The sequence below is a fragment of the Rhagoletis pomonella genome, unplaced genomic scaffold, assembly GCF_013731165.1.
Source record: "Rhagoletis pomonella isolate Grant_MI unplaced genomic scaffold, Rhpom_1.0 Rhpom_scaffold_00003, whole genome shotgun sequence".
NCBI classification, from domain to species: Eukaryota; Metazoa; Arthropoda; class Insecta; order Diptera; family Tephritidae; genus Rhagoletis; species Rhagoletis pomonella.
The window spans coordinates 72389635-72414590 of record NW_023458557.1 but is presented as its reverse complement, the minus strand read 5'-3'; the positions used below and the strand labels follow the sequence as shown (position 1 = coordinate 72414590).

Sequence of the window (24956 nt, the reverse complement as noted above, 5' to 3'; positions counted from 1 at the left end):
GCGTAGGCTTCTTAGAATGGCTTTACTTAAGAAGGCCTACCTAAATTATCTTCTGGGGTTCTTTTCAAGCAACCTTCACTAAATGCAAATTTTATTTATTATGGAAAATTTACGTTTTCGACGCCAATCAAATTAATGTTAATTTCCATATTGCTAATAAATACATACGCAGCTATCTACCTTCGTAAAGTAGCTGTTCATTCTCAATTAAAGTTTGATTATTGGATCGTACTTCGGAAAAGTTAAGATCATCTAAGTGTGTGTTGTTTGGACTAGATTCTTCATTAGTATATATAGAACTCAATATTTCATCTTCATACTCCAATTGTGCAGCATCCACGTCATCATCATTGAAAATTCCGTACCATTGTAAGTCCGTTTCATTGGCAATATTATCATTGGTGGGGGCGACATCATCATTCCTATTCATTGTCAAAATGGCTTCTACATCACTCTCTGGAGTGAAATATCGATTTTCAGGTGACCACGATGCATTGCGTCTATGCAATTCGCCCCTAGGATTGACACAACCGCTGGAAGCGGCATTATCCATTATTTGGTGTTCCGATGAAAATACAATTGTGTAATTTCAAACTCTTGTGTAATAACTTTTAGATTTAGTATTATTATATAACAATAATGTTCGTGTGATTTGGGGGTGGTAGGCAATATTAATGAATTTATCTAAAAAAAAAAAACGAAGGAAATAACTTCAAATGTTGTATTCGAATTTCAATTGTATATTAAAGAATATATCAGTCACAGTAATTTATCCCGACTACTTGTAATAGTTAATTTTTGTTAAATAACTTTGCAAAATGAATTTAAACATTTTAAAATGTGACGCATCCCCTTTTATAGAGCACAATACTGGATATTATTTAACGCAAATATGGGTGTGCAAATATAGAGAAGGCAGCTAAAAATGTAGAAACAACACAAGAGAATTTCCTTGGTTCTTCCACGCCTGCGCTGGGACTTTGCCGGACTTGGATATAGAGAACGAAACCTTAAGGCACTCTAAGTACCAATCTCCCCATTCTTGTGAATTCTAAACTCGTTAATTAAATATTAAAACAAGCAATTTTTGTATGCTATTAATACTCACTTTTTTTTTTTTTTTGGGTTTTGGGTTTGGTTGGCACTTTTCCCAGACGCCAGGTTATATACTCACTTTAAAACAAATACAATTTCGAAAATATTTGTATATGCATTTGCATTTATTTTTTTATTTTTGCAATTCCCCTTCTACAACAACTACTTTGCTAATTAAAGTTGGTAGGCGAGACAAAATAACGAAAAGCCATTAACACAAGCCCCAGTCTCGTGACGCACTTTTCTCAAACGACGCAAATACACAGCATCAGTCAGCACGATATACACAAACTTAAAAAATAAAATAGTGCGTGTAAAAGCTCTTCGTCAAACTATTTCGCACAATTTCTTCAATTTCACACTTCCAAGCTGGCTCGAAACTTTTGATCACTTTTATTTTGTCAAATACAATTTCCTACCAATTCGCAATGTTCACTTCTACATTGAAGGAGTGAATCTTGGAATAGATGTCAAAAATCAATTTGAAGTAGTGTTGTAGAACGAAAAACTCGAACACTTCATTATTTAATTTAATGTGCCCTGCACACATACAGTTTGCGCAAGTCAAAACATAATTTGTAGAGAAACTTTATTGAAGCCTATAATTGGAAATTTTGAAAAATAAATTTAGGCGGTAGAGGTTATAACAACTATTTCGGAGATTGACATCTCATCGTACTTTATCGTTGCTTACATTTTTTGGTCATCGATAATCACATATGAATGACTTTATTATTAAAATAACAACACTTTCCAACACTCAGTTAAGTACAAATTTTCCAGTGAACGCGTTCCACAACATAGACGTTGCCACATTACTGGAAAAACGCAAAAGTGAAAACTTATTACAAGCTTTATGTTTTCTTATTTGAAATGGTTTTTTCTAAACCGGAATTTATCAAAAAAAAAATACACAAAAGATTGGTTTTAAGAAATATTTTTTTTTTTAATGAGGACTGTTACAAAGTATAGTTATAAAGGAATTTACATGACGAATTTTTCTCCGATTTTGTTGGCTTTATCTGACAAGGCGTATTGAACAGGTAATAACACAAGAACAAAACAACATTTATATCGTCACCTGAAATTCAAAAAGACTTAAAGCGTAACTGAAGTGGAAAAACCCGTGACTAAAATTTTATATTTTTTTTCATTAAAGGATGTGGGAGTCGTAATTCGATGAAATCCATCATATCAATCAAAAACTAAATTTTGAATTTTCTATTAGTTACGACTTTTTGAATTTCAGCGACGATGTTTGTTACGTATTTTTGAATTTTAGGTGACGATATGGATTTGTTGTTGTCTCTGGTCTCTATAGTGTCGAACAAATTATGCTTGCACGAACATAGGCAAAAAAATAAAATGATTTGTTATTGCCGTTTATAATAATTTAATATTTTTTGTATATACAAATATTGACTTTAGAGTTTTTTTTTAACTGTAAAAAATTTTAAATTTAGAGACCAAATAGGTACAAAACTGGTTTGAAATCACCGCCAATCGAATGCAAAGAAGTTTCCTCTCAAAAATCAATTTACCTGGTACATTGATGCTCGCTGTGCAAGATGCCTTGGTTAAGATCCTCTGACAAAGTTTAAATTTAATGGAATTTTTTTTACATACTTTTATATATTTTCGATTATATTCAACTGGGAGATACTTTACAGACCATAGATAGGTGACCATTAGAAAAGAAACTTTAATTAGGAAATATGTTAGAAATATATTTCACGAAAAATAAAATCAGAAATGGTAACAAGTAATTTTTAAGAAAAAAACAAACCGACTTTAATTCCCATATAAAAATTTAAGATAATCGTTAATTTCTTCATCATCCAATGATCGGATTTTAACCAAATTAGTATGGGACCACCTGTGAGGTAACACCAACCCCTTCCTTTAAAAAAGAGTTATGGAAATCGGTTAACGTGGTCCAAAGTTTTGTTGTTACATAAAAAAAAAATATTTTCCGACGAACTGATAACCTTCTCGTTTTTGTGCAGGCGGTTAAAATAACGCAAAATATGGATTAAGTCTAAATCTTCCCTTAAAACCAAAAACGTCAAAATATTACCTTGATATTTTTATTTAAACAAAAAAACCTGTCGAATGAAAAATATTATGTATTATTATTATGTATTTTTAATCCTGTGTTTTTCGAGTAATTTATGCCCGGCTATCTTCCGATTTTCATCAGTTGCCAATATCGATGCATGAAACACCAAATACGAATATAATTTTTTAATACTCGCAAAATTTTTAAATAAAATATATGTGTCTGGGACGTATAAAACTGTACATCTCGAAATAAGAGCACGCGTTAACAGAAAGAACCTATTTCTTGATGGTCGCTTCTACAATTCACAACACGAGTCGACAGCAGAGAGTCCGGCATGCGGAGAGACACCTCCAGACTCGAAACATCTCTTCGTACGCCCCGAAAACCCGACAGCCCTAACGCCTTTGTCCTTGTGAACCGACCCTATTGAGGCTGCACGCTTCTTAGGGCTGCCGTTAGTGGAACTTGACGACAACGACTGCGATATTAACCGATCTAAGCGGGGATGTTGTAGCCGCAACAACAGCAGAGATCGATCCGGTTTTTCATATTACAGTTCATAGGGAAAGTGCTGTTACAAGAGCCACAGAAAGAACAATATGATCATAACAATGACTTCTCTATGGTATTTAACTTAAGTTAGGTTAGAAGGCCGCCTTCGTGGATGCAAACACACTTAGGCCGTTGTTGTTGTAGCAGCATACAAGTTCCAAAAGGGTTTTGGGGAGTGTTGCTGGAGTGACAATCCTTGGCCAGATATAAATCTGGGTCGTTCCGGTTACATAGACCCGACTGTCGTGGGAACAGAACACTTAGCCCGTTTTCTTGACTGCCTGCTAAAAATTTCGGGCCGGTCTGCTTTATAAGCAAGTGAGTGGCAAATTGGACAGGCAGTCAAAGCACTGGCTATCTTTAACAGGCAGTCTAGAAAACGGCCCTAGGACAGTTATTAGTCTGCATATGATAGTATTAAATTAGATAAATAAAAATAAACATACATTATTTTTATATACACATACATTAATCAAACTTATTTTACAAGTACGTATGACTACGTGCGAAATTGCACGGCGATTGATTCAATCAATGGCCTACTATTTATATATAAATAAGTCATTAACTGCACTTGGGTAATAAAAGATTAAATGCATATAAACGCAGAAAAAGGAAAAAGGTTAAAAAATAAACTAGGTACATACTTACGTTCTGTATATTTTACCAATTCACTTTTATGTATCAACATTGATGCATACCTGGTTCTGAATATAAGGTCCTTACAACTTTCAAGCAGTTGCTCCCGTCAGAATTTCTAGCTGCGTGATATATTAGGTCTTGCGCACTATTTTGTGATATATCCTTTCGTGTACTTCTATCACATTCCAGATTTCCTATTCCCTGGCCTCTAGAGACGAAATCACATAGGAGTGTTACAAAGCGCGGAGATATATCATAACAAGTATTGTGTGCTGCTAGAGCGCGTACTCTTTCCATAGCTTCCAATTCCAGTTCCAAACGCGTGGGCGCTAGCTCGGCTTCGCCAATAGAAGCTAATGAGCTGCAGCCACTACTTAATGACGACGTATCCATATTGAAGGACTGCATAACGTTAATAGCTTTTTTGGCATTACATTCAACTTGTGTTTGAAGTAGTTTAAACGTGTTTTCAAAGCCTTTACTTGTTTGTGAAGGCTTTGTTGTTATAAAACAGGAATTTTCGTTACTTGTTTCATTTGGTGATGATTGCTTCGATGATGTTGATGTAGGGGTCGTGGTATTAAGTAGCAGACCTCCTTTAAAATCAGAGTTCAAATCATGTGAAGAAAATACCTCAAACGAACTATTTGAACTTGATTCTCTAGCGATTTGTGAGAATTCCGCATAGCTAATATCCCTACTATTACCGTCCTTACACTTTCGTCGCTTGGAACAAATATCAGCATCACCATATTTAAAATCGGTGGGACCTTTTATGTTGCTTTGTTGCGCAGTATTATGTTGATTTGGCATGTTACTTTATTTTCTATTTTCATATTAGTTCAGTAATATTTTAATTTTGAATGAATGCATAAGTATTTCATAGACATAAATTCAACATTGCATTGGCACAATTTAGACATTTTTATCGATGTTGTTTGGAATCTAGCTATTACATAAAGTGCGTGTCATAAATATTTTTCTTATCACTGAAGCAGTATAAAATTGTCTTCAAAGTCGATTCTGACTCACAAAATATATAGGAAACGGTTCTGTAATACAAATATAAATCGTTGTATTTTTATTAAGACCGATTACTGGAGATATCAGAGTTGTACAATAACTCTATAATACGAAACATTAGAAATCCAATTGTATATTTCAATATTTCAAAGATGTTGGTAATCTGGCAACGTTTGCTTATTCCTGTTCATCCGACGGTCATACGGCAGTTTATTTGCTTATCATGACGTAATGAACTTTTGAACTTCCTCAAAGATTGACAAAAACGGAAACTGGTTTTTACATATGTATGATTAAATAGAGCGAATTATATCGTAAAGCTAAACATGATTAACACAAAACGTGTAAAGCAAATTTCTAATCAGCTGGTAGTGTTGTACAGGTTACGTGCACTTACTGGACTGATCAGCACTTCTTATCATTTCACTTTGATTGAATGCATACACGGAGTCACCCACTATCATCAACGCAATTAAGGATTTGAAAGAAATTTGTTAACTTTTAAGTTTAGTTTGTTATCTGATCAGATTGTGAAAACCACATAAACAAATATACATCAATGTCACACACATTCCACAACGTCATGCATACTATTATGGATATTGTGCTTTATATAACTCAAAAGAATGAAATGAATACAAAAAAAATTTGATTCCGCTCTAAATTTTCTTGCAGATTTGATGCCAAACCTAAATAGCGATGGTATTATATCGGAATCAGAGTGAATAGCGAACACGCTCATAAAAAGACTGAGTAGGTCATATGGCATTAACCCAAAATTGGCCATTATACTGCCGAACTTTTCCATAGCAAGACCGATTCCGACCGCTGGAGCTCCACTTGAGCCATTCAGCCCTATAAATCTACTTCATTATGATGATCAGTTGTTAGTCACGGTCTTGTCGTGCGATTATATTCACTTCCACGTATTGCATTTAACGTTGTTTTCCACACACCGTATTTCTTTTTATTCACTTGATTCTTCAATACTTATTCAATCACTTTTTATAATTTCGTTTACAATTAGAACAGCCGCACCACATTCCAACGCGTATAAAAAAAAAACGCGGACGGACAGCCATAGGCTGCGCTTCTAAATGAACACTGAGTGGTCAGTGGAATGAACGACACTGCCGAAATGAAATTTGTTGAACCAAACGCATTCCAATTTTAAGCAATACTGAACCAACAAAGCAAAAACATGACTGCAGGGTTGTATTGAATATCTATAACATAAATTGTTATTAACGGATCACGCCTGCACCGAATTGCGCACTGAAAGCCGCTTCCATTAGAAAATTTTATTGGCAAAAGCGTATAAACATTCGCGATAAAAATATACATGTACATACAGTTATTTTGACATTTGCTGTACGGCGCCTGCCGCCCATTGAAAATCTATCTCACAACTGCGTTATCGACAAGTACACTAAAGTTTAGTACGAAGGCAATAAATATTATATGCAAAATAAATTTAGAAATAAATTGAATAAAAGAAAATAACAACTACAGCGATTCTATTGTCCCGTATTTTTAACCCCTTCAGGATTAGGAGAAATATATTTCTTAAAAGGTTCTTCCACTCATAAGGAAATTGTGTTTTTAGTAGTTTCATATTTTTGGAATGTAGCACAGATTTATTAGATATTTTTACCAAGAAATTTAAAAAAAATTACAAAATTAGAAAAATTAATCAAAATAAGAAGTTCTCTTCAATTCAAATTCGAATTAAAAAAATATATATGTATTTAAGAAATTCGGTATTGTTACAAATAAAAATTTAAAAAAGTTTTGGAAAAGTTGTTTAATATAAAAGCACCCAAACTTCCTAATATTAGAAAAAACAGATTTATAAAGCTTTATAACACGTCTTTTAGGAAAAATTTTAACAAGAAACCAAATCGTTGTCTAAAACCCAATTAAAGTATTAATATTAGTACGCCACAATAACAGCATTAGAAACAACGATTTTTTGGAGAAAAATTGTTTTTTAGGACACACAGTTTAGAAAAACTCCTTTAATTTAGGAAACAATTGGAAGAAAAATTAATTTCGTAAGATTTTTTACAAAAAAAAATATGTGAAAAAAATCACTTTTTAAAAAACTAACGTCAACCAAAATTATAAGAAATTTACATTCCTTTTTATGAAAGTATGGCTCGCTATCTAACAAAGACCATCTAAGTCAGAGTTTGAAACTTTGTAAAAAAAATTAGAAGAAACGACAGAGTTCATCAAAATTTTGAGCTTTTTAATCCCATTTCTTAGAAACATTCTGAGTATGCAGTTTTGTAACCTATTCAATTCAAAGTGCAAATTTTAAGTAGCTAGGACTTACTATTGATATTTGGTAAATTTTTTTGTAGTTGTTGCTCATTTTCTCCATACAAAAAAAAACTTTTTTGAACATACCGTGTATGGAAGAGAATGCGCGAACAAGAAATTGCCAAAAATCAACGGTAAGTCCAAGTTTCTTCCAACTTGCACTTATTACACTCAAATTTAATGGGCTTGAAAGCTGCATACTCAAAAGAATTCTAGATCTGATTAAAATGTTTCAAATTGTGATGAACATTTATTCAAATTCGTCGAATTTTTATAAACGTTCTACAAAATTAAAAATTTTGATTTAGAAGTTTTTTAGTTAGTAAGTTATATTTTCATAAAAAAATAATAATCATTTTTCAATATCTTTTCTCTTTGTTTTGTTTTAAATAAAACTATATTAAGTCTTTTTATTCTAAAAACAAAATTGTATGTTCGGATTCGATGCTTTAAAAATGTCCCGATTTTTTGCCACAAAAATCTGGTCACCGTAAATATTTTCAGCCCTTATCATGAGTTGCATTTTCCCCGAACCGGTTCTTTTTCCACTTTTGGTTTCCATGGTTTTACTATGGGCGGATGACAAATTTTCAGGTGGATTTTTTCAGGCAAAACTCAGGATAAAGCTGATTATTATTGAAATAAATAAATCAAGCAAAATATTATTGGAATAAAAAGTTGAGATAAAAATTAGTTTTTAGTTGAAAATAATGAAAATTTGTAGGAGAAAATTATTTTATATTGAGTTCTATTTTATGCCAGAACTTGTTTATTTTGCCCTCGATAAATCATATTCTGCCTTATTCTGAGTTTCGCACGAAAAAAAATTCACCCGAAAATTTTTATTCCGCCCATAATAAATATGTACATGGAAACCAAAAGTGAAAAGTGAACCGGTTCGGGGAAAATTAAACTCATAATAAGGCTGATTATCATTAGTTTTATTTTCCGCGAACCGGTTCACTTTTCACTTTTCGTTTTCGTGTATTCACTACGGCACACACAATAAGGGCAACATTAGGGTGATTGACTCGGTTTTTCCAAACCGGTTTCCACCGTTTTTTTTTTGTATATCTATAAGGGCCAAATTCACAGTGCGTAGATAACTCATAATCGGCAGTTAACTACAGATTTTCAGCACAGTATTTTTTTGAAATCTTGATTTTTCGAATATCGAATAAACCGGATTTTTATCGAACAAACCGTTTTTTTTTTCATTTCATACAAATCTTGAGCTCTCAATAAAAATTTTGAGTTTTTCGAAGTTTTCAAGTCTATTTCCAGTTTAAGGGAAATCCGTAAGTAGTAGCGGCGGCGGCGTTCGGCGCCTAAGGAGTTTTGTACAAAATTTTCATGATGTATGTACATTGAAATACATCGTTTGAAGGAACTAAATACTTCTCGTTTAAAACACTTTTACGAAATGAAAATTACTTTTTTAAAGGAGTTTTTTTTTGCATAATTTGGGCCACTGGACAAGAATATGATCTTTATTTTTCCAAAAAGAGAGCCACTCAGAAAAAACATAGGTAACATATTTTTCGATTCGATTTCTAAAGCGTTTATTACAGTTAAATTAGGGTCGAATACTGGTAATCTAACGATTTTTTCCGCAGTAGACAACTCCTTCCAATACTATAACAACAATAAAGTTATAACACATCAAAAACTTTAACGCCAATATGTCAGAAAGCAGTTTTAACCGAAGCAGCTTCTGTTCATCAAACTCATTCCATCTAACTCCTCAATTATTAGAGATAAAACAAAGACAAGTTGATTTTTCTGAGTATTTTTTTTTTTATATTTTAAACAGACTTTAAATAAAGAGCAAACACTTTTTTCTGCTAATTTTTACATTCGTAAGTTATTTTATTCTGGGGTCCCACATACGTATACAAGTACTAGGTAGCTGTGTGAAAATTACGTTAGCATTCCTTAATGGTGGTCAAACCCCAGGAAGGTTTTGCTCCCTCGCATCGCAACGTTTTCTAAAAAGGGTTAAAGCTCCCCCTTTTTGGTAAAAATTAGTATTATTTTTCATTACATTCGGTTCTTCTTAGAAAAATTTGACGCTTAATATTTTAGTGGACATTTTAACCATCTATAAGCCATTTTTTTAAAACAGTGGGTCAAAAAGACCCGTTCGGGTTCGAGTCGATGGGTTAAACTTTTGGAAAAAAGTAGACCAACCTTGTTTTCAATATGTAATTCGCAAAAAACCGTAAGAACTCCGTAATTTAACATAACGGTTGATAAAAATATTGCAAAAATGTATTGATAGCGACATAAATTATCCCAATAACTTAACTTTTGAAATTTTTTATTTCTTTAAATTTAAATAGTACGTACGGATCTGTCCTGCAGAAAATTATCAATTGATAAAAAATAACCCATTTGTAGTTAGCTTTTTCGCGGGATTTCTATAAAATATATAACTTGTAGTTAGCTACAAAAAGCTAGCTTGAGACTAGTTGACAAGTAATGCAGGAGTAATGAAGGAGATTGTTTTCTTTAAAGGCGTTTGGACAAACGCGTTGATGACAATTAAAAGGAAGATCGAAATTTCATATTATCATTTTGAAGTTATGTCTGACGGAGTTCGAATATGGGACCACCTACAGCAGAATATGAAAAGAAATATGAGATGTAGAGAAGTAAATAAAAATAAAACAACTAAAGTTAAAAAAAAATATTTTGTTTTTCCTATTGATATTTTATGTCCAAAAGTAGTAAGTTACAAGTTAGTTACATCTAATGCAGAGGTAAACCACCCTTGAATATTTCGCGGCCATCGCCATGGAAATATAGTTAGCTCTCCTCAAAGAAAATATACAGATAATAAGTGACTTTTAGCTCCTTATACCTCAGACCTTCTTCTGTTCGTCCATCGTAATTTAAACTTAAAACTAGTTCAATGAATAAATTAAATAGAATTATAATTTGAATTGGCATGGTGAATGCCTAACGCTGACGAGATGACATGATAAGATTAGTAGCCTCATGGCTCTTTGGAATCTACCTCATGGGCAGTAGCGCCGGCGTTTCCAGACGCGCCGGCGTCGCCGCCGCCGCCGATTCTTTTTGAAGTTGACCACGCCGCCGCCGCAAGGTCGGCGTAAACCTCTACCAAGTAGTTTTAAAATTATATCCTATGTTTTTGGGGATGAACAGTATATCATTCTCCTTCAATCAGAAATTTAACCATGGACCTCCCGAGTGGCAGTAGGTAGCTCTAAGCGTTCGGCTACGGTCCCAGCAAAAAATCGGTAATCGCTTTTAGTGGTAACGTGTTCTAGAAGGCATAGCGTTGTAATGCCTTCGAATTTTTTCACTTCTTTTAGGCATTGTAGGTAATGCAAAGTAGAATGTCATACAATATTTTATTTATTTCGCTTCTTTGTTTCATTTTGGGGAATGCAAAGTAGAATGTCCTATAATATTTCTTTCTTAATTCGCTTCTTTGCTTCATTTCAGGGAATGCAAACTAGAATGTCCTACAACATTTTATTTTTTTTCGCTTCTTTGCTTCATTTCAGGGCATGCAAAGTAGAATGTCCTACAATATTTTTTTTTTATTTCGCTTCTTTGCTTCATTTCAGGGAATGCAAAGTAGAATGCTACATCGTAGCCAGCTGAAAAATAGAATGGATATCCAAAAAATCTTTTTCTACCGTTAGTTTCTGTGGAAATTTGTCTCGCATAAAAATCATGTTTTGCTTTGTTCAATTTGCAGCGAAGTTGAAGTCAGTCAATGAAGTCAAGTACATGAGTGAGGAAGTACAATTTTAAGCTTAATTAAATATGCATGTATGTACATACCGATTTTTAAGTAAAATCTAAATACCCAAATACATACATATGTATGTATAAAAACTGATTTATATAAATTTTAATTAATTTTAATCTTTCAACACATTTTCTGATTTAATATATGTAAATAAGTATGTACTCATCTGGGCATTCTACATTAGTTTCTCTGTAAGGCATTCTTTGTTCGCTTCTCTGGATTCTGTTTATGCATGCGTTCTCCCTTCGTTTGAAGGTAATGCTGCGGGTAAGGGCTTACCGCCAATGACATGCCCATGTTAAAATAAGGCCTTCCTGAAGCGAAAGGGTAAGCGATTCCCATCGCTTAGCTCGTTTCCACTTTCGCTTCTGTGGTAATCGTGTTTTTTGCTGGGGTGGCACAAGCACTCAAATCCGAACAGTCGGAAAAAATGAAATATGTAGTATTAAAAAAGTTAAAAAAGGCCAAATGTGAATTTTCCACTGATATTCATTTGTGTTACTTTGATCTAAGAAAACTTTGAGCTTATGTTGATTTTCTCTTTTCTAAATAAAAGCCATCTGTACTGTAAATAGTTTAGTTGTAATTTTCGTCATGACTTCATACCAACATAAGCATTTCTACTGTAATGGTGCATTTACATGGTATGAATCTGGTCATAAGCCGTATAAATTTTCCTATAAAAGAAGCACCAACTCTATGAATCATTTCTAAATAGATTTTATACTTGAAAAGGCAACAAAATATGTATGCAATACTTCTAAATATCGTCGTAGAGTAAAACTTATCATAATTCAAAACGGTTCTCTCTTTTAAACTTAATTATACCTTCTTCTTCTTATGTCTAAGTATCGATATTTTAGTATAAATGATTAAGGGTTTGATGATAGGAGCTTCCGGTGACCAAATATCTTTTTTGACACAAATGTCAGTTATGAGGTTTTGCAGAACCACGATACGCGCTTTTGTACTTTAAACGTCGATATACAGATTTGCGCTTACAAAATATGTTAGTGTTTGGCCTAGCTTCTCCTCCGATATGGGTCTTGATTTTGTCACACAAAGGGGAAGGGCAGTTTTACGCCGATTCCGAACGGCAATTGTATTTTTATGAGAAGTTGTTTTGATGACAGAATACACTCGGAGGTTTACTATTACCAACAGAGGGGCGACCGCGAACATCGAAGTGTATATATGTATGTAATATGTATGTAATATAAAAAAGAATGAGAGGTACTATAAGAAAATGTACCCAAAATTCAGGAGGAAATGAAAAAATGCTCATTGAACATAACTCACATGTGTAAATTAAAAAAATATGACGTAAGCGTTTACAGCTCTAAACAAAAGGAAGAGTTAGAAAAAATAGTAATGCGGTTTGAATTAAAGATAAGACCATCAAATGTTTGTTTGTTTCTTTAATTCTCTTAACCTTTTCAGATATGACACTCCATTCTTTGCACTAGTTTGCAAATATACACTTATTGTTCTACAATCGAAAAAAATTTCGTGGGATGTTTTTCTTTGATTTCGAATTGAAAATACATTACGATCATATTGTACCGCAATTAGTGCATTTGTAACAGCCAGAAAAAAGTATCAACTGTATGAAAAAATTAAAGGGAGATATACATGCTTGTTATCATAGTGCTTTGATTTTTATTGTCCACCATACGTGAGTTGCTTCTATTTAAAAAGTTCTAGTACAAACAATTTATTTGTTTTGGATTTGTTTGTATATCGTGGTTAATTTTGAAAATTCCTAATTTTGACACGTATGTGAATGGCGGTGTTGCCGCTTTCCTCCTTTTCGGTGGGTTTTTATAATGAAAAGGCATCAAAATGGGTAAAAACCTCCTTCGTATCTCTGCATCTATTAACTTCTATGGGAAGATGTATGAAAAGCCAACTTTATATAATTTCATTTGCTTTACATTATCACAACAGTATGTTTACAGTATATACTTACCCATCATTTTCATATGAAAAAATATATTATATGCATCCCAGTCGAAATCATTGAATTCCTCATTGGAACATGTACTCCCGCTATTTTAGCGTATCAACAGTTCATATGGCTTCATACCATGTAAATGCACCATAAGAAAACTGAAATAAAACCGGTTCATTTGCGATTTTCTTAATTTTTGAATAGTGGACCGGGTTTTTTTTTAATTTGCAATTTTTCGAATAACTCGAAAACCGGTTTTAGAAAAAAGGCGAATAATCGAACACGCTAGGCAATATTTATTACTATAACAAAATTTGCCTCGAAGAATTTTTGTGATATTACTATTTCATTATCGTATTTTTTTCGAAACCCGGTTTATTGACGCGCAAATTATGCGCAGTGTGATGTACAAACCTCAATCAGCTATTTTTGCTACTTTCATTTTGATTTGCGCTTTCCCAAAATAAATAAGGTAAGACTTAAATGTTTGCATAAATTTGGGATTAACAGCCAATTTCACGAAAGCAATTTAAGTAAAAAAATGATTTTAATTTTCTGAAAATTATATGGAAACTTTTTAAATTAAGACTTGTCAAATAATTAACTGTCAGAAATTGCACAAAATATAAAATTTTCCTCGTGAAACACACTCCGCAAAGTTGCCCAACTGCCTAAATATGAAACTTGTGCGTGTACATAGATGAGTACCTACCATATTTTTATACGAAATTAGCGTAAAAATATTAGAATGAAAATTGTTGCATATATTGTGAAAAATTTGCTGTGCCAATACTTTATTCCGGCAGTGTAAATATTTGTTTATTCAATTAATTTAATTAATTCCAAACATTTGAAAGGTACTCGGCTGAAAAACCTGTATTCGTAATCGGAAAGCAGTCGACACCACTGTCGATATAGGAAATCCGACATTGACTTCAACAAAGAAGTTGAAGCGTATGTTGAAGAAAGTCAGAATAAGAAGAAATAGACGTATAAAACCTGTTTTGTTTTCCACCTGAAATAATTTATAAAATTTATTATGTTGAAATGCAATCGTGGACGCCAGCTGGCAGTGAAGCTTGCAAGTGTTTGCTAATCCCTGTCAGCGCAAAACTTAGTAAGTTTCTCTCTTTGAGAGAGTAAGATACCTTATTCTCTGAATTTTGTTACAGGCTAATTCTTACTGGCTTTTGCATAGCGAACAGAATTATCGCCATCGGATTAGCTAAGTTTCAAGTCTCTAACTCATTGGGAAGTTAGCTAAAAAATGACTGACAGATTTGATTACACACAGGTGAAACTTAATCTGCTTTCCCGAGTTTCGCCCGAAAAAAATTCACCCGACAATTTTTATTCCGCCCATAGTAAATACATGGAAACCAAACGTAAAAAGTGAACCGGTTCAGGGAAAATGAAACTCATAAGGCTGAATAAAGACTTGTGAAAAAAACCGGTTAAACCGGTTTGGAAAAACCTTGATATTACCTACGAGCTTATCAGACTTATCACTTTTCGTTTCGGTCGAAACTCACGCAGAGGCTGCATAAAGGCGATTTTAGTTAATTCATCCTGAACTTATGCCCTTTAAAATGGTATACCTTTTCAAACAAACCAAAATAAAAGTTGTTACTACGGAAAAATTTCCAAAGTCAGTGCCTTTTTAAGGCGGCTTTGTCAGTTTAGTCAAAATATAGACACATTTATCTTTTTGCCAACTAAATTTTTCGTATTGGTATGTACCTCCCTGCTTCGAAACTAAACACTATGAAAAATATAGTTTAGTACTTTTTAGTACGCATTCATATTTAGCATTCAGGCACATTCATAATTTTAAAAATAAATGGGCTTTCATTTAACATCTACATACTTACACATACATATACATATGTACATACTTTCATACACCCCGTGTCCAATCATAAGCATACCATATGTGACAAGTTTTAACAATTTTTTTTTTGTTATTTAATTTAGCTAATTTTTTTTTTATAAAAATATAGCTTATTCTGTGACAAAAACTCTATAAATCCAAGTTTCAAACTTTGTGCAAATTTGAAAGAAATTAACAAACTTTCGCAAAATGTCTATAAATTCTGATTGAAATGTTTGAAATTTTAATGAACATTACTTTGAGTTACATATATAGTTATCGTTGTAGTACGAACTATAGGTTAGGTGAGGTTAGGTTGAAGTGGCTGCTAGGCCCAGAGGGCGCCAGCACACTTAAGCCCGATCAGGGCCCATTGTGATACCACATGGATCCAAAAAACCCCTACTCCTTAAACCAGTTCGTGGAGTCTGCGAACCTTAGCAACTGCCGTATTCCAAACTTAGCAGTCGCACTTAGATCGTCTAGAAGACCTATACCTAGGAATTTCTGTCTTTTCCTGCCTAGTGCTGGGCAATCGCAGAGTAAGTGCCTTACTGATTCAGGCTCTTCTTCGTCGTGGCAGCTCCTGCAGTAGTCGTTGTGACTAACCCCGAGGCATTCTGCGTGCCTTCCTATCAGGATATGTCCTGTGAACAGACCAATGGCCAGTGACATATCGCCTTTATTGAGAGTGAGAAATTCCCTCGATCTCCGTACGTCCCATTTTGACCATGTAAGCTTCGTTGTATTACAGTTTTCAGTGCGCTCCCATCTGGAGGCCGCTTCTTCAAGGAAGTTCTCCCATAGTAAGAGCTTGCAGGAAGCGAGTGGCATACCCATCCTCTTCCAGGCTGGTGAAAGTGGAGAGGAAGTACCCGCCCTTGCAAGCTCGTCTGCCTTCTCATCTCCTGGTATGTCACTGTGCCCCGGTACCCATACCAGGAGCAAAGCGAACTCCTCTGCCATCACGTTGAGTGATTTGCGGCAGTTGTCAACTGTTTCCGAATTTATAGTGACAGAGTCAAGCGCCATAAGGGCCGCCTGACTGTCTGAGTATATATATATTTCCGTAGTGGCGATAACAGCTGGTTTTAGGCTGTCAACGGCTTATTGTATGGCTGCCCATTCGGCTTGAAAGACACTACAGTGGTCAGGTAGTCGGAATGATCTTTTTATTCCCAGTTTCTCCGAGTAGACGCCTCCTCCTACCCTATTTCCTAGTTTGGAGCCGTCCGTGTAGAATCTTATGGCATCTCTAGACCCCGGAACTACTTCGAGCCATGATTCTCTGCTAGGTAGCGTTACGCTATAACCTTTACTGAAAGTGAGCCTTGGTACACAATAGTCCGTTGTACTCGGTAGTTGTCGGTTTCTCAGAATTGTAGTGTGACCACAACGAGCCGCTTTCCAGCTTTTAAGCCCCTGTAATCTTAGGGCTGCAAACGCAGCGTATTGTGGTCCCATAATATCTATGGGTATGATGTTAAGGATCGTATTCATTGCCATAGTAGGTGTTGTGCGGAGAGCACCACTAATGCAGATCAGGGCCGTTCTCTCCACTTTTTGTAATTTAATACTGTTTACTTTCTTCTCCAGCACTGGCCACCATACCACTACCCCGTACAGAAGTAAGGGCCTCACCACGACGGTGTATATCCAGTGCACTAGCTTCGGGGTTAATCCCCATTATTGGCCGATTGCTCTCCTGCAGCTGTATAGGGCAACCGCGGCCTTCCGCACCCGCTCTTCGGTATTTTGAATCCTTAATTTTCTTATCCAGGACTATCCCAAGGTATTTAGCAGATTCGCTTAATTTTAGTGTGGTCGTGGTCTGTGCCAGCCTTGGTGTTATCAATGGGGGGACTTTGTACCTTCTTGTGAACAGTACAAGTTCTGTCTTGTTTGGGTTTACCCCTAACCCGTTATTAGTACGAACTATACTATACTAAACAGGGACGTGAACCGGATGAAAAATTTGGTCGGTTCGGTTCAGCGGTTCGAACCGTTTTTGCCCTTTTGGATTGGTTCGTCATAGCGGTTTTCTTGATCTTTGAACCGGGGTTTCGGTTCGGCTCAACGGTTCGAAAAACAAAAAAAAAAATAACGCGCAAGTTTAAGTGTCAAGTGTCAAGTGCAACATCGTGCAAGGTTAAGGGTCAAGTGTCTGTCAAATGAGATGGGTTGCCTTTACATTTGATATGGTCACATGGTAAACAAACATGGTAGGTATTACCATGTTTAACAAAAAGAAAAAAGTGGGTACATTTATCTATTGAAAATTGGTTGAAACGAACCTTTAAACCTTTAGAGAAATTGGTTCGGTTTTCGGTTCGGATCAAACATTTGTGGAAAATTTCGATTCGGTTAATGGTTCAGTTAATTAATAGAAAAAAGCGATTTTCCTCTTCAAAACCGGTTCACGTCCCTGATACTAAATACTATAAGGACTTTGTATGCGTGTTCGTGCGTACAATAATATAAGTATTTTGGAAAAGCAAAATTTTAAAATCGCTGTTTTTCATATGTACGTACGTACTATGTATGTATATACCCTGCACGAAATGTATCTAACTATAAGTTAACTTGAAGTTGATTAGGAAAGAACTAAAGTTCACTATTATCTGTATATTTTCTTTGACGAAAGCTAACTACATTTCTATGGCGATGGCTGCGAAATAGTCAAGGGTGGTTACCTTTGCATAAGATGTCAACTAACTTGTTAACTACAAGTTATATATTCTATAGAAATCTCGCAAAAAAGCTAAGTACAAGTGGGTTATTTATAAGCAATTGACGTTTTTTTCTGCGGGGTACATATGTACATACATACATACATTCATACATACATACGTGTATGCATACATACATACATATACATACACTATGTAAATAAGTACAAAATTAATTAGAAAAACTTTGAATAACGAGCTGTCGAGTCTAGTATTTAAAAATAAATATCACGTATGCGTTTCGGTGTACATTAGGATGGATAGAAAGCTTTAAATAACTATAAAATTGCAGTACTGTAAACTGTAGCACTGTAGCACTGTAGTACTTTAGCACTTCTTTGTAATATATGAAAAGAAATATTAGGGATGTGCGATTAATCGGTTAATCAGTCTTTTGATTCATCATAATCCTGATTAATCAAATAATTTGATTAACCAGATTCTGATTAATCGGATCCTGAGTAATTACTGTTAATTCAAAAACAAATCTGAATAACTTTTTTAATTTCTTTCCTTTCAAACCAAATGAAAGTTTTTTAAACATACATACATATGTATTTTTGTAAGTACAAATATGTATGTTCATATGCACTTTCAATAATTTTCTTATTAATAAAAATAAACCGCCAAACAAGTACGTACTATGTAGTGCATACTTTACATACATACATATGTTTGTATATATGTGAAACAAAATATAACAGCAATTACTCAGATTTCTGGTAAATCAGGTTATGATTAATTAGTTTGCTGAGATTATGCGAAGGATTTACGGGCCTTTACGCGTTGGTGATGGCGAATATCGCAGACGATTTAACGATGAGCTGTATGAGCTTTACAACGATATAGACATAGTGCAGCGAATTAAAATTCAGCGGCTCCGCTGGCTTGGCCATGTCGTTCGAATGGACAGAAACGCTCCTGCTCTGAAAATATTCAACGCGGGCCGCGATGCTGGTAACAGAGGAAAAGGAAGGCCTCCTCTGCGTTGGAAAGACCAGGTGGAGAAGGACTTGGCTTCACTTGGCATTTCCAAATGGCGTCAGTTAGCACAGAAGAGAAATGACTGGCGTGCTGTTTTGGACTCGGCCAAAATCGCTTAGGCGGTTACATCGCCAACAAAGAAGAAGAGAAATGACTGGCGTGCTGTTTTGGACTCGGCCAAAATCGCTTAGGCGGTTACAGCGCCAACAAAGAAGAAGAAGATTAATCAAATTCATTAGATTCTGATTAATAAATATGTAATTGATCGGAAAATTAATCATATTGATTAATCAAAAATAACTATTATTTGATTAATTAATTAATTGGACTTTGATTAATCAGCTTGTTCGATTAATTGATTATTCGCACATCCCTAAACATTATACATATCGTCGTTTAAAGTGCAAAACCGCGTATCAACAAAATGCAAAACCGCGTATCAGCAAAATGCAAAACCGCGTATGTGAAGTTGTAGAAATTATTTTCTAGAGCGTAAAAACACTCATGTTTCAAAATGGTTCTCTTTTTTTTAAAGCAATCGCATATCTGCCTAGTATATTTCAAGACGAATGGATAAGGATTGAGCCAAGAGCTTGTGTGAGCAAATCCAATTTTTGGCAGCCAATGTCAGTTATTACGCGGTTTTGCAGAATCACGATACGCGGTTTTGTACTTTAAACGACAATATGTATGTATGTAAAAAAAAATTAGATTCATTGTTAGACTTCAAAATGAGAAAAGATTTGGGAAAGAAGCTTTTTCTAGAATGAACCTTTAAATTATTTTATAAAATATATGTATATATTAACGCGTTTATATTGATTTCTAATTTTGGAAGAACCACCTACTAAAAAATTAAAATATCAATGCATTTGCTTCCATATATCGAATGAACTCAATTTATTTATACATATCGACCGAAATTATTGTAGTATGGGCCATTTTTTCGAAATTGACTTTTTGTGGCAAATTTATTCTACACTCCTGCTATGAAGTACCATATTAAGGATAAAAAAGTTCCGAAATGTGCCAAAGGGAAAATAAAATGGCCAAAAAAGGTGCCATTCTTTTTAATTTTTCTCATTTACCTTTAAAATTAGTAACACTTTCCTATAACAAAAGTCCAGTACCAACCAGTTGCATATACTATAGAAACTAGAAAATTTTAGTTGAGGAAAAGAAGTATTGAAATATTTGTGCCAAATTGAAGAATTAAGTGCCGTTTGTATTAAAATATGTAAAAAAATTGACACGGTTTGAGCCAAGTTGGCAGCACTGATTGTAGCTTAAATCCAAAAATTTACTGTCAATTTTATGGTATGTTACAATGCATTTTTTTCTTGTGGGTGAAATTACGGTATTTTCCAACCAAAAGTATTTTGTACGTAGTAAAAAAAAATATATAAATAAATTTAAAAAAATTTAAAAGTAAAAAAATCGTTATATTGTAAAATTTTATTCTGGCACATACGATATTTTTGCGCAAAGGGATCGATATGTATATGGAAGAAAACTGCAACAGCTTCGGCAAAAAACTTTAAAAAATCAACGGTAGTTTTTAACCATTTAAACTTGCACATTTCAGATTAAAATTTAATGGGATATAAAACTGTGTACCCAAAAAAATTCTAACATTTCTGGGAAAAAAAGTTTGAAATTTGGATGATTTTTTTTTTGTAGTTTTCTGCAAAGTTTTAAACTTGGGTTTTTATGGGTTTGGTGAAGGGCATGAACTGTATTTTAATTAAAAATTCTTAAAAATAACTAAATAAACATAAGTGGCAAACAATATCATATAATATTAACCGGACATCGAACAAACGGACATCGGATTCGGGATCAGCGAGTAGAAAACCCAAATATATGAATTTTCAGGTTTATTCAATGAATCTTTCGTTAATGTCTTCGAGCCCCACGTGATGGAGGTTAAGAAATCTCGGATTCGCATTCAGCGCGTCGAATAACATAGGGATATACGTATAGGTTTGGTCCAATATGCAAACTTTTTTTGTTACAAAATATGCAATAACAGAATTTCAGCAAATAATCATAGTACTAAAAGTCCGATTCGTCCTAAAGTTTTAAAAATACATATGTATGTATACACATGTATATGTGTGTACATTTGGCGAATATACGCAATTTATGGGTTATTTTCTATTACACTGAGTCATATGGGGAAAATGTCGTGGATATTTAATATTTTTTTTTAATTAAAAAAGCACGTGATTCCCAAATCGATTTGAAAACAATATATTCTAACTAAAATTGAAATAAGCTATATAATTTATGGGCTATAAGTTTTCAATATTCAGACTTAAGTAGAGAGTGTAATGTTTTAGCTAATATATTTTGACAGTTTTATTTTGAAGTTTTACCCGATATATTTTTTTTATTCAATGTTCAAATAAAAGATTGCTATAAATTCTACACCCCTTCTCACTCTTGCAATCATAGCATGAAACATAATTTCTTAAAACCAGTTACATCTAGAGCGTTAGTGCATATATCTGCAAGTTGGTCTTCTGTATGAATTGGAGTCAGCTTTACTATGCCTTTTGCAACTTCATCTCTGATAAAATGGTGATTGATGTCAATATGTTTCACCTTTCGTGAAACAAATGTATTCGCCATTACAATACAACCTCAATAGTCTTCAAATATTTTAACTGGCTGATTGTTTGTTGAAGATCTTGAAGCAAACCAAAGAACCAAATAGCTTCTGCAACAGCTGCACTTGGGGCAACATACTCCGATTCACTTGAGGAAAGAGCAACAGTTACTTGGTTCTTGCTGGAGCATGAAACAGTACACCCATAAGCTTGGAATATAAAACCACTCACTGATTTGCAATTTTTTGCATCGCTTGCCCAATCTGCATACACGAAACCGATAAGAGGTTTATCTGAAGTTTCCTTAAAGACTATTTTCTTTTCTTTAGTTCCTTTAATATATCTTGAAATCAGGGGTATTCTCTGAGTCTTGCAAAACCTTTGCACGGTGCATGGATTCCAATCTGTGCGCCGCCCAAGGGCTTTGCAAGACTCAGAGAATACCCCTATCATTTTAAGACATTGCAAATGCTCTTCAGCTGGGTTTTGTTGATATCTGCCCACATATCCAACAGGATAACAGATGTCAGGTCTTGCACAAAGTATAATGGACATACGCTTCCCAACATTTCATTGTAAGGTTTATTGAGGTTAATTGGCTCTTTCTTTTGTAGTAGTTTCAACCCTTTTTCCATCGGAATTCTCACAGGATTGCAGTCTGCCATAGCAAACTTAATTAGTACTTTATCAATACTGGCTTCTTGTGATAATTCAATATGATCACTAATATTCTGAATTTTAATGCTAAGAAAATATTTCAACTTGCCCCAAATTTCTGTCTTAAGATAATTTTCAACCAAGTAATTGAGGAAACTTCTTCTTCAGCAATAAGCAAATCATCAACATACATAGTAACGATTAAGTAACAATCACAAGAAAATGTCATGTATAAGCAATAATCATGGTTTGATCTGGTAAATCCAAGTTGAAGTAAATATTTGTTAAACTTGTGATTCCAACATCTTGGAGCTTGTTTTACCCCATCTGGTATTGCCATATACAACTCTTCTTCTAACACACCATGTAAAAAAGCAGTTTTTACATCAAGTTGATGAAATATAGATGTTCATGTACACCAACTGTCAGAACAACCCTTACCGTCGTAAGTTTGGCGACAGGCGCATAGGTCTCGCTGTAATCAATTCCTTGAAGCCTTTGCCTGAAGGCAAAATTAGTCTCATCAAACTTCACATTACGTGCAATGAAAATCTTCTGCGTATTCATGTCCCAATGTCTGTATCCGTTTGGAGCATACCAAACCAAGACTGACGTATGACTTTTAGAATCCATTTTCTTTCATTGTTGCATATTGCATCCCCGCATATTACATCTCAACAACGATCTCCCTTTCTCAACCAAGGTTCTGTTGAAACGTTCAGCAACTACATTTCGAACCGTTTGTTCAACTTGAATTCCCTTTTGTTTGTACCAAGCCTCTTGTTCTTTGGAGCAGTACTCCCTTGATCGACCGTTAATTTCGATATTAAAGTGCCGAATTTAACAGTTATAATTGCTTCATACTCTTTCATTGCTTTGATAACATCAGACTTATAGTCTAAGAGCCAGTGAACAGCAGACTGCACGTAATTTACCAAAGCTCAAATTTTGTGCAATCGAGCCCTAATACCACTTCTAATTGGAAAGGAGACTAACTAAGCTTGACAGAGGTTCATACGGCGTCACGCAGATCGCAAAGGTGGCAAATTTAAATCAACTTCGAATGTATTTTAATAAGTTTGCAATTTAAGTATGGCTGACTTCCAAAACGTACCAATACAGTGTTTGAATACTGTTCTACTGCGGTATTTAAACTGTTTGCATATGCAGACTTACGAAACATTGCAACCATATACATCGCATATTTTAAATATTTAATAAAACAATGATCACCATTTCGGAAATGTGCATTTTTAAAACACCAATAATAACCAAAAACAAACGAAGCATCAACTTTGTTTCTGATGCGCTGATTACTCTAGCAATGCGTTTCGATAACTTTTCGAATGCGTTTTGGAAAAGTATACATTGTCAACCATGCAATGCAATTGACGTTTTGGAAATCCGCCTATTTTAACATTCAGTTCATCATGGCAGACACATTTAAAAATGTAAAAAAAAAAATTAAAAAAAATATAAATTATTTTAACAAAACCGTAATTTTATTATTTTACTTATTATATTATTATATTATATTATTAGAAGCCTGTATTTATCAGGGCAGACATTCTATCCGGTAATAACATCCGGGCAGACAAGGAAACAACGGCAGCCGTCAAGATGCAAGATGCGTAGATGCAAGTGTAGCGCTGGGACGATTCGCTACATTTTGTGTACATACATAGGGCGCGGCAAACCCGTCCCAGAAATGTTTCTTTATTATTATATTGACAGCATTTCATCACAATGATTTCGCTTCTGCTCCAAGCAGCCTCCTTTAGCAAGTTAACTAATAAATCCCGCTGAGATGCTGCCGCAGTTTGCTGCAGCAGCATTAATTGCAAAGCAATGGAGTGCACTAAAACGCTAAAACGTTTGCTGCAGCAGTCTCAATTGCAAAGCAATGGACTACACTAAAACGTTTACTATTCTCTAATAGATTAGGTGAAAAATGCAATATTTTCGCATTTAGCAAAATTAAAACACGTTTTTCGCTGTAAAGTGAACTGATTTGGCAATTTCAACTCGTTCTTCTTTTCGCTCTATTCTTTGTTTACTTGTGGTACACAAATGTCAACGACCAGCAATCTTGTATTCTATCATTCTTGGTTACCTATTAACATGAATATTTTATAAAGAGTAAAGCAGTATTTAATGGGGTAGAAATTGAGTTATCTGAACTTAGTAGGGTAAGGAGGCTTTCTAGGATAAAATGATCTGAGAAACATATACAGTACTCAAAACTATCTTTCCAACCAAGTATCACACTTTTGAACAGAGTAATAAATAAATCAGTTATGAAGAAAACATGATTTGGACTCACCAGGTTTTTGGGTATTTTTGAGACTCGCCAAGGACGAAAATTTGTATAACCGTTAAATCCTTTTGAAGTAAGCTTTTAAATTTGTAAAGTTTTTTCTATCGTATCGGTCTAGTGTATATTATATGTGTAGGTGTGCTCGATTAGATATAGGTTAGGTATCGTTGTCTGCCGGGATGTTATTACCGGACAGAATGTCTGCCCTGATAAATACAGGCTTCTTATACTATAATAAGTAAAATAATAAAGATACAGATTTGTTAAAATACTTTTATTTTTTTTTTGACATTTTCAAAAGTGTCTGCCATGATCAAATGACCGCCATAATTGTCTGCCATTATTTAGTC

At 34.3% G+C, this 24956-nt stretch overlaps 1 protein-coding gene across 8 annotated transcripts in view; it reads right to left on the bottom strand.

The window, feature by feature from the left end:
- The window catches only part of LOC118735492 (trafficking kinesin-binding protein milt), a 43594-nt gene that overhangs the window by 6872 nt on the left and 11766 nt on the right, over window positions 1-24956 (bottom strand). The window contains exons 1-2 of one of the 8 annotated variants that reach the window (XM_036465280.1): window positions 6396-6516; window positions 4411-5403 (exon numbers count right to left, since the gene is read on the bottom strand). The exons of 1 other annotated variant lie outside the window; for it this stretch is intronic. In XM_036465280.1, the coding sequence (XP_036321173.1) occupies window positions 4411-5164 (754 nt within the window). In that variant the 5' untranslated portion in view covers window positions 5165-5403; window positions 6396-6516. 6 more of the 8 variants (XM_036465281.1, XM_036465287.1, XM_036465285.1 and 3 more) reach the window with 6 other exon arrangements.